The sequence below is a fragment of the Grammomys surdaster genome, unplaced genomic scaffold, assembly GCF_004785775.1.
Source record: "Grammomys surdaster isolate TR1022 unplaced genomic scaffold, NIH_TR_1.0 328, whole genome shotgun sequence".
NCBI classification, from domain to species: Eukaryota; Metazoa; Chordata; class Mammalia; order Rodentia; family Muridae; genus Grammomys; species Grammomys surdaster.
The window spans coordinates 2,460,600-2,471,870 of record NW_021604747.1 but is presented as its reverse complement, the minus strand read 5'-3'; the positions used below and the strand labels follow the sequence as shown (position 1 = coordinate 2,471,870).

Below are 11,271 nucleotides of genomic sequence, written 5' to 3'. Positions count from 1 at the left end.
AGAATTGAAGGAGCTGAAGGGGAAGGTGACCCCATAGGAAGACCAGCAGTTTCAACTAACCAGGATCCCATGGAAATCCCAGAAACACAGCCATCAACCAGGCAGCACAGATGGGCTAGTCCAGGCCCCTGGCACATATACAGCAGAGGACTGCCTGGCCTCAGTGGAAGAAGATGCACCTATTCCTCGAGAGACTTGAGGCCCCAGGGAAGGGGACTACCCCAGGAAAGGGGGATGCTCTGTGGTGGGGAGGAGGAGCACCTTCTCAGTGGCAAGAAAGGGGGGAATGGGATGAAGAACTGTGTGTGGGGACCTGGAGGAGGGACAATGGCTGGAATGTAAATAAATAAAATAATTAATAAAAATTATTTAATTAATTAATTTTAAAAGCCATTTTGGGCAAGAGATGGCTCAGTAGTTAAGAGCACTGACTGCTCTTCCAAAGGTCCTGAGTTCAATTCCCAGTAACCACATGGTGGCTCACTACCATCTGTAATGGAATCGGAGGCCTTCTTCTGGTGTGTCTGAGGACAGCTACAGTGTACTTATATACAGAAAATAAATAATCTTTTATTGTTGTTAAGATAAATAAATTTATTGTTGTTATTAATTTATTGTTGTTATAATAATTATTGTTTAAGATAAATAAATAAATCTTTTGTTGTTGTTTTTGTTTTTCGAGACAGGGTTTCTCTGTGTAGCCCAGGCTGTCCTAGAACTCACTCTGTAGACCAGGCTGGCCTTGAACTCAGAAATCTCCCTGCCTCTGCCTCCCAAGTGCTGGGATTAAAGGTGTGTGCCACTACTGCCCAGCAAATCTTTTTTTTTTTTTTAAAAAGAGTAATACTGTTCCATACAGTAGTTATGATAGATCCTCTCCAACTTTTATATGTATGGGTTTTTTGCCTGCATGTATGTCCATGCACCATCTGCATGCAGTGCCTGGAGAGGCCAGAAGAGGGAGTACGATCCCCTGGAACAAGAGCTTCAGATAGGTGTGAGCCTCCATGTTGGTGATAGGAATTAAACCTGGGTCCTCTGGAAGAACTCCAGGTCTCTTAACCACTAAACCATCTTTCCAGCCCCCTCTGAAACTTTTAAATTTATAATTATTCTAGAATAAAGTCTAACTTAAGTACGTTCATTACATATAAATTACATTTTGCAAACTTATTTCTGGAAGATAAAATTTAAGTTCAAAGTTTGCAGGAGCAGCTTGAAACAATAACTGCTTTATTGTATTTCATGATTTTATGGGCCAGGAATCAAGGCAAGCCTCAGCTGGTTGTCTTTTCTGCTCTGAGAGTGTCAATTGAGATTACTTACTGGTATTCAACTAGTGGGTAATGCTGGTTTGCATGTTCAAAATGGCTTCCCTAACAAGTCTGGTCCCTAGGTAGGAATGGCTGGAAGGCTGAGATCATCTGAGATCATTGCCTGGAGTGCCTACACACAAACAACCTTGCTAGTGTTGTGCTTTCAGGGCGGCTGGACTTGATGTGCCAGACAGAACCAAAAAAGGAGTATTCCAAAAGATCGAAGTTGCTACTGCAAGCCGTCGTCACTGTTAGTTTAAGACACCATGAAGTGTTACACTTTGTCCATCTTGAATAAAGGTCACAGGGCCAGCTTAGATCCTAGTAAAGAGATCACACAAAGATGTGAATTCCTGGAGGCCTGATTCACTGGAGGGCTGTTACTGAAGACTAACTTGACCTTCATAAAGATATCACTCACATTCTCCTTAAGATGTTATGTTGACAAGTCACGAACTCAAAGAAATTTATTATTTCACTAAAAATACCATATTATAGAGAGTGGAGGAAACCCTGCATGAATGTGAATTACTGACATGGACATTCATGTCCCAGACCCATAGAAATTTGCAAAGCCTCCCCTGGGTCAGGCTCAGGGAGCTGGCAAAGGGTTCCTTTGGTGTCTGTGCAAATGCTGACAGAGTTTACAGACAGTAGCCTCCTCCCCCACTGCTCTTTTACAGAGGCCTCCCATTAAGCCAGCAAACCCCTCCTTCTCCTGCTGTACAACATGAGGGCACTGTCAGAGAGAGCACAGCCTAACCACTCCCAGCTTGTCTGTATGTGTGTCTGTCCTTTCCTCATTCCCTAGTCATCCTAGGCAGGGTTCTAGGACCAAGCCGCGCAGGACTTGGCAACTGTATCATCATCAGATTTATATATGGAAGACAAATTGGGATTGCAAAGTTTTAAAAATCAATCTTTTGGGGAGTGGACGATAGCTCAGTGACTAGAAGCATTTACTACTATTCCAGAGGATGTCATTTTGGTCCCAGTACTCATGTCAAGTGGCTGACAACCATCTGTAACTGCAGCTCCAGGGAATCCTATGCCCTCAACTCATAGACATACACACCTCTGAACCTGTGAGCCAGCCCCAATTAAACATTGTCCTTATAAGAGTTGCCTTGGTCATGGTGTCTGTTCACAGACAGGTTTTGTTCACAAAACCCTAACGAAGACAGAAGTGTTCCATAGAAATTTATTGCCATAATTGTTGATTATCACAAAAGGTTGAGAAAGATCTTGTTTTCAACATAGCATTTTTCTCCTTCGTGGTTCTATGACAGGATATGGTGCTTCCTTACCCGAGTATGCACAGCAGGTCTGAAAGCAGAAGGCTCTTGCAGGGTATTTCCCTTTACGGCTTTTGTTTTTAATGAGTCCTGAACTTCCAAAATCTGATATGCAGGAAGAAGCAGCAAGGTGTGCTAGCTAGTCTTGGATCAACTAAACACAAACTAGAGGTATCCGAAAGAAGAGAACTTTAATTGAGAAAATGTCTCCATAAGATTCTGTTGTAAGGCATTTTCTTAGTGATTGATGAGGGATGGCCCAGCCTATTGTAGGTGTCCCATCCCTGGGCTGGTTGTCCTGGATTCTATGAAGAAAACAGGCTGTGCAAGCCATGGGGACCAAGCCCTTAGGCAGCACCCCTCCAGTGGCCTCTGCAACAGCTTCTGCCTCCAGGATCCTGTCCTGTTTGAGTTCCTGTCCTGACTTCCTTCAGTGATGAACATCAACATGTTAGTGCAAGCCAAATAAACTCTTTCCTCCCTAATTTGCTTCATAGTCATGGTGCTTTATTGCAGCAATAAAAACCCTAACTAAGACACAAGGGTTGAAATTCCAGAGACGTTGTTGGGTCCTTTGCTCTGTGCAGTACCCCAGAGTATTCCTCCCAGGCCCATTCATCTCCCTTCTTTGTTCCCATACCTGGGAAGCCTTCTGAGTTATCTCTTGGGAATACTCCTCTATTTTTCCCTAAAAGCATCCAATTATCTCAGTATAAACCAGAGTTCTGTTCACTATGGTTTCCTTTCCAACTGCAGTAGCTTATGACTGATAAAACTCTGCTTAGCACTGTTTTACCATTGAACCAACGAAGTTCTTAGCTTTATTGTTGGCTTTCTTTTTTGTTTTGTTTATAGTTTTGTTTGTTTGTTGAGATAGGGTATCTATCTCAAGTGGCCTGGAACTCATTATATATGCCAGGCTGGCCTTGAACTTAAAATCTTTCTATTTCAGCCTCCAAAGTTCTGGTTACAAAAGGGTATAAATTTGTCTACCTTTTTCCTTAAGGTAAGTTAAAAAAAAAAAAAGGAGGAGGAGGAAGAGGAAGAGGAGGAGGAAGAGGAAGAGGAGGAGGAGGAAACAGAAGCTGACTACTGGTAGGAACCAAGTACTGGAGAATTTGGAATGTAAATGAAAAACCTACTTTTCAGAAGGAGAACTAGATCCTTTTGAAATTAGAGATAAAGATGACAGGATATAGATAATGATGAAGAAATCAGATGAAAAGTAATAGAACTGAAGAGGCAACAAAGTAAAAATCTCAGTATCCTGGGCTGATAATAGACATAGAGCAGATACAAACAGACCGGGAAAAGCTCTCTCTCAAGGACATGCTATGTTCAAAGAGCATCATGGCCAGTTCCTCCTTACAGTGACTCTCTACTTCTTACTGAAAACCTTTGTCCTCTAAAATCATGGACTACCCGAAACCGTGGTTCCAAATATCAGCAAAAAGAACACCTTCCACTCTTGTCTGAAAGATAGAACAGCAAAGCAGCCTTCAATTTGAAAGAAAGTGAAGAGTTCAGAAAAAAAGAATATTCCCAGGACAACATTCAACATAGGGGCTTTGTCATTCACAAGGACATGGTACCTTGACCCCCTGTTATCCAGACCTGATGATAATACCTTTTATTCAAAGTTCTGCCTAGCTTGGAGCCTCTCAGAACACTGGATCATTTAAATTGTATCCAAATTCCACACTTCCAAGGCCTGTGATAATGCCTTATTTCTAAGATTCTTCACAGCTCCCCTGCAACCGAGCTCCTCTCCATTGCAGAAGGCCAATCAAGCTGGATCTATTAAACTCTGGATTTGCTTCTGGAGGTGCTAGAATATTCCAGTGAGCTCAGGGGTCAGTGAAGGTGTCCGTAGTTCCACCATTCATTTACCCAGCAAAGTCTGGAAACCAGAAGTTTTTTCCCTTGCCGCACCTCAGAGCCATTTCCACATAGAGTTTTTTGTGGTATTTAATCTTCTGAAAAGAGAATACTAAGTCATTTGTTTTTGAAATGCAAGGGGTGGTTGAAGCCAGGGCCTCCTGCTTTCTAAGCAAGCACACTACCAGAGTTCCAACTCTAGCCCCAGGAGTGGTTTTCTTAGATCTGTAACCCACATGTATTAGTCTAGGTCAGTGTTCTTCCACCTTCCTAATGCTGAGACCCATTAAAACACTTCATGTTGTGGTGATTCCCAAGCATAAAATTATCTCATTGCTATTTCATAGCTGTAATTTTGCTACTGTTATGAATAGTAATATAAAAAGCTGCTCTGTGATTCCCAAAGAGGTTGCTACCTACAGGTTGAGAACGGCTGATCTAGGCCTTTAAAGACACTCTTAAGGAATCGGTGCTGCAACACCATTCCTCTGGTGTTGCAGCTGAGTTTCCCATTGGTCGGGGGAAGTGGGACCTCAGATTCACCAAATACCTCTGGGATGCTGTGCTTCACCTATGTAATGTCAAATCCTGAGTAGCTAAAGGTGACAAGTGAGGGGAGGTTTTGCTTCCACCCCACCCAGGTGCTCCATATCTCTTGGGAAACTTTTCATTGCTTGAAAGAAACTACCTCTTTGTTCTGTCTGAATAAAGTTCACGCGCGGGGCGGGGCGGGGTGGGTTTCTGCTGCACTCAGTCAAGCCCCAACCTTAATTCAAATCTCCCCGGCTTGGACAAAGCGATCTAAAACAGAAACAAAATAAAACCCCAAGGGTGCATCAGTAATCTTTTTTTTTCTATAGAAGACCAAAATGAAAGCACTCTTCTTTTTAGGGATCTGGTCTTATACTAAATTGAACACCACCACTAAGTGGTTAAAACAAACTTCTCCAAAGGAAAAGATAAGGGAATCCTCCTGCGTTCTGAGGAATTTTGCAGCAGCCTTGGCGCTACTCAACTTAGCAGGAAAATTGGATCTGAAGACCTAAACCGGCAGCTGGGGTGGAGCCACCCATAGCCTGCGGCCCGGCGCGGGCTAGGATTGGCTGCTGGGCGTCGCCCCGCGCCTGCGCAGTGTTCCTCCCGCCCGCCCAGTTTGCCGCCGGGCTGGGCACTGAAGCCTTTAGAGGGTGCAAGCGTCTGCTGGCCGGGAAGCCGGCGAACTGCCGGGCCAGGGTAGTGGGTCGAGCCCTAGGCCTCGGCTCTGCCTCCGGAAAAGAAAAGAAGGAGCCGTTCGCCAGTCCCCGCAGCCTGCGGAGGCCGGTGAGGGAGACACCGAGGAGCACTGAGGCGCTGTGGGCGCCGCCGCCATGGCCGCCATGATGGAGCGGAAGTGAACTTCGGGCGCCGGCTGCGGGCGATAGCGCTTCGGTCTAGCTGCCCGGCGCTGCCCGGGACGCGCAGCGCTGCGGAGCCCGGACCTTCTGGTTCTCGCGACCCCGGCCTCTTAGCTCCGGCCGCTTACCCCAAGACTGAGAGGCGGGGAGTGGCACCCGGCCTACGGTCCCGGCTGCCAGAAAGATGGCGGACCCGGCGGAATGCAACATCAAAGTGATGTGTCGCTTCAGACCTCTCAACGAGTCTGAAGTGAACCGCGGCGACAAGTACGTCGCCAAGTTCCAGGGAGAAGACACGGTGATGATCGCGGTGAGTGGCCCACGTCACGTGGGGTCGGGTAGGGCGGTGAGTTCTGGGATGTGGCGGGTCGCAAAACCCAGAGAGAGCAGAGAGTACTCGCTCTCCCGAGCCGGGTTTGCGGGTTCAGACAGCCAGGGAGGAATGAGCTGTGTTCAGGCGACTCCGTGAAGTTTCGGGGATCACCCCCACCCCAGTGCTAAGCTCTGCCAGCTGGGAGGTGTCTTGTTTCTCAGTCTGGACACTCCCCCACCTGGGGCTCTGGAGGCTGCGTCCCAGGAGCTAGTTTAGTGCACATTCATATTTTTGTGTTTGTGTGTGCGTGTAACAATATGCTTGTTTATTAAATGTTCTCTCTCGACTTTTTATATTAACAGTAATAAGTGGGAAATTGGAGCCTGTAAAAAGAACTGGTGGCTTTTCTTTGAAATTAGAGTTATTGTCTCTAATTTCATAGTAAATATGAGTGGATTTAGATTGAGCCAAGTAAGTGTCAGAAAGATCTAGAATTTCACTCTTTACCTTGTTATAGCAATGTTGGAAGGATAGCTATAACTGAGACAGTGTTGTAAAGACCTTATTTGGGGGTGGGGAGGTGGAAATCACCGTTAAGATTCATGTTAATACAGATACAGTCTTTCTTGAAGGAAATTGATCTTGGTAATCTGAGAGGTAGCAAATACTCCATTGTAGTGTAAAATGTAACTGAGCTGATTGATTATTATTAGAGAAACCTGAAAGGGAGGATTTTTATATCTAACATCAAAGGTTCTCTGAAGACGGCATTCTGAGTTCAAGATTAAAAGTGACTGATCAGATGGCCTCTGTATACAGAACATCGAGCTAAAACTAAAAAGTCAACTCGTCACTAATGATGATGCCATGGCCATTGTTACTAGGATTCGATTGTTAATGTCAGTTTTTACTCGAAATTGTTTGTTCTTGAGTAGAAATCTATATTTAGTATATTGTTTGAGCTACTTAATTTAGAAATAGGGCAGAGAGGTCACAGGAGACTGGCCATTGATGATTGAAAGCATTGGCCTGAAGACAGTACTAAAGTTCTCTAGTGGGTGTGTTAACGTGAAGCTTTCCAAAGTTCAGTTTTGGGAAATTGAATGTCTTAGTACTGCATCCTCCTGGTAGGCTTTTGGCAGAAAAGAAAAAAAAAAATCGAATCATTAACACCTATCAACTACTGCTCTGAAGACTGTCAGGCCAGTTCTTTGTTAGTAAGTCCTCAAGATACTCTTGCTAAAAAAGACATCATGGTAAAGAAGAGACGTTAATTGAGCATAGGAATCCTGTTCTCTAGTGCACAGAGGCCAGAGTGGAAAGGTGTGTTGTGCTTGCAGTCTGTGGCAAGTTTCAACTACAATATTAGTTCCCAAACTTGAGGCTACTTATTCCTTACGATCTATGATTATTCAGCTTTTGAAATGACTTATACAATAGAGATATATTTCATTTGTCACTTGTATTAAGATGGTCTTAATTCTCTGAGGTTTTGTGCATATTTAAGGAAATTTGTAAATATTGCTAAGATTTGTTTTGCTTGGAATGCCAAAATTTAGGATTTACAAAATGTATTAAGTTATGGTGCATTACATACTTGTAATCATAGCACTTGTGAACCTGAGACAAGAGGATTGTGGACATAATACATGAAACTAAAGATAACCACCACTACTGAAAACACATTTGTTTTAGGTCCTTTCCTTTGGGGAAAGTTGTCATAATTTCTGTTTCACAGTTTCTGTAAATCATACAAATAAGTTTCAGTGATGAATAGAAACTTAGGGTAGATGATGTATGGGGAAAGTACATTATAAAACCAAAGGAAACATTGAGGGCACTAAAAAGATATTTAATATAGTTCATTCAGTATTTTAGGAATTGACTTCTTACATGTATTACCTATATTTGTATGCTGGGGTTTTTGTATTCACTTTTTAGTGAATTGTATTTTAAAAGCAATTATTATTTGGGAATTTATAAGGAGGTTTAAGGAATGAAATGAAAGTCTTTATGCCCAAGAACCAGATTGAAAAAGATTGTAAAACATGATTTAGTTTATTCATTTTATTGGATCCTAAACATGGCAAGTTAGAAATAGTTTAGGAGAGAATTGCAGCAGCATGACATGTAAAACTAGATTGTTTAAATTATGATATTTAGGTATTTTGTTCATTATCTTTAAGTCAAAATTTAAAACCTAAATGTACTACTTTATAGTATCAACTGAATGGTAATAACAATCACTGTTTAGATAGAAAATAATTAAGGATTCTGCTTTTCTTCTAAGTTTAGCTTTTAGTATTTTGTCCAAAAATTTTCCTGTTATCTCAGAATCAATTTTAATATAATATGGCATTCTGGTAAGCAAACCTTTTGATCTTGCAGTATTGTGCATGTTTTGAGTAGCTTTTAGGCTTATTTGTGATATAAATGCTTCGTAAAAAGTACCACAAATACTACCACACTGAGTGAAATAAGTTATTCCCTGAAAATCTTTAAACAAAATAGCCTATTTCAGTTAGAGAATTCACAAAACAACAAGAGAGAGAGATAGCGAATAAGAACGAATATCTGTGTGTTCCACTGAACTTGCTGAAAGTGAAAAACCCCAAAGCAAAAAAAAGTTCATACAAGTATTTCTACATCTGTGTGCAGGGTTAAATGTCTTCTAATGATAATTCCTTATATGGTATATTGTTCAGGCTGCCAGAACCTAAGCCAGCCTGCTATAATTCATTGACATTAGAAGAGAATTATAGCTAATTAGATTATCTTTTCCATTTCCTTGCCTCAAGCAAAACACAACTTGCACTTACAAGTGAGTACTGGCTTGATATTAAACCATGATTGCCTTGAAAGTTGAAAAAAAGGAAGGAGTCATCCTCACCTCAGTGTCTAAGGAAAACCCAATGCACACTGCAGTCTGAACGACCACTGTTCAGAACGCCTGTTAGTGGCATATCCCTGCTTCATGACCAAATTTGGTTTGATCTGTACAGTCTCACATGGCAGTCATTCAAGAAGTCTAAGGTGTCATGTAGTTTAGTTAAACTTCTTCCTAGGATTTATCTCTTGAAGGCTAAGTCAGATATGGATGCATCTTATGACTTAGAGTTTGTAAAATAGAGTAATTTTGAAAACACATAGAATTATAGGTTGTGTTGTGTGTATTTCAAGTCAAAAAATGAATTGAAAAATTTAAGACCTGATATATAGGTTTCATTTGTTTAATTTATTCAAAAGATTGAGATGTACCTTAATTTTGAAATTTTCATTCTCAAGGTCTTGATTTCTTCCTAGGAAGCCAGGTTCAGTTAGTAACTTCAGGCAGTACCTTTAGTGACAGCATTTAACTTACATAGTAAAATTAATGATTTATTTTTATTGGGGTGTGTGTGAGTGCGAGTATATAAGTATATGTGCATTCAGGTACCATAGAAGCCAGGAGAGGGCATTGGATTCCCAGGAAGGTAGAGTTATAATCTATTGTGAGTACCTGACATGGATGTTAGGAACAGAACTCAGGTCCTCTAGATGAATAGGAGGAATTCTTAACTCCTGAGCCATCTTTCCAGTCCCAGGTAATACCTTAGAACTGCAATTCAAAAAGAATGCAAATAAGTAAAATAAATTATCTTTTTAAAAACCCTACACCTTTAGGATTGAATGTTAATGTGTCAGTAGCATGTTAGCAAAGGGATACTTTGGGAATAATCAAAATTGGTGCCATTTGAAATTGATGCCCAAATGAAGTCATTCTTACTGTGCTTCCAGTTGCTGAGGAAAAACAACTGGGGCTTAAGTAATTAAAGGTTATTTTTCTCATACCATAGAAATTTTAGAAATAGGTTCACATTGCTGCTGCTTCCAAGACCCTGATTGTTACAGTCTGCCATGCTTAGTTGCTCACTTTTGATTATAATAGTTAAGTTTGCTAGATGGATGCTACAACTCCAGGTTTTATTCCATGAATAAGAAAGGGCTCTGGAAAAAAAAAAAGAGCCGGGCAGTGGTGGAGCACACCTATAATCCCAGCACTTGGGAGGCAGAGGCAGGTAGATTTCTGAGTTTGAGGCCAGCCTGGTCTACAGAGTGAGTTTCAGGACAGCTAGAGCTACATAGAGAAACCCTGTCTCGAAAAAGCCAAAGAAAAAAAAAGAAAGAAAGGAATCTGGATGGTTCCTTTATCAGTAAAGTAAGAACTTCTCTGAGGCCTGCTAGCAGATAACCTCTTTATATGATGCAGAACAGGGCCATATGACCATCAATTGCAAGAGGACTAGACTGGTGGAAAGTAGCAGGGAAAAGACAAGGCTTGGGATAAGTAGCCCTAAGAACGGGGTTTCTTAAACTTTCCCCACTTGCCTAAGAAGTAATAAGCATAGTCTTATGCTACTTACAGTATATGGGCATATAAAATATTGGACATTTACTGATAATCATAAAATTATTTTAAGGCATTCCTTTGTGATCCCACTTATTAAAGAGGAACACAATTTTACATACTAATGAGATAAATGTTCTTGTTTACTTTTAAATAAGGAATTAAGTTTTAGTTGAATATTTGATACTACAATATATAGAATATTTTCAGTAGTTGGAAAGTTGTCTAAACTACAAGTTGTCCTCATTATGTGTATGCATTGTACAAGCACACACACACAAAATAAACGTAATTTAATTCTTTAATTAAAAAAATCAGAATACAAAATGTGTATACCTCAAAGAAAGGTAGCTGTGACTTGAAAAATGCCCAGAAACAAAAGTGAGATTAGTACCAGGGGTATGGGTCAGATTAGTACCAGGGGTATGGTCAGATTAGTACCAGGGTATGGGTGAGATTAGTACCAGGGGTATGGGTGAGATTAGTACCAGGGGTATGGGTGAGATTAGTACCAGGGGTATGGTGAGATTAGTACCAGGGGTATGGTCAGATTAGTACCAGGGGTATGGGTGAGATTAGTACCAGGAGTATGGTCAGATTAGTACCAGGGTATGGGTGAGATTAGTACCAGGGGTATGGTCAGATTAGTACCAGGGGTATGGGTGAGATTAGTACCAGGGGTATGGGT

At 41.5% G+C, this 11,271-nt stretch overlaps 1 protein-coding gene across 1 annotated transcript in view; it reads left to right on the top strand.

Moving 5' to 3' along the window:
* The first annotated feature begins 5,946 nt into the window (after nucleotides 1-5,946).
* The window catches only part of Kif5b (kinesin family member 5B), a 36,588-nt gene continuing 31,263 nt past the window's right edge, over nucleotides 5,947-11,271 (top strand). Inside the window, exon 1 of the mRNA XM_028778195.1 lies at nucleotides 5,947-6,193. Within this exon, the coding sequence (XP_028634028.1) occupies nucleotides 6,068-6,193 (126 nt within the window). The 5' untranslated portion in view covers nucleotides 5,947-6,067. The remainder of the gene's footprint in view (nucleotides 6,194-11,271) is intronic.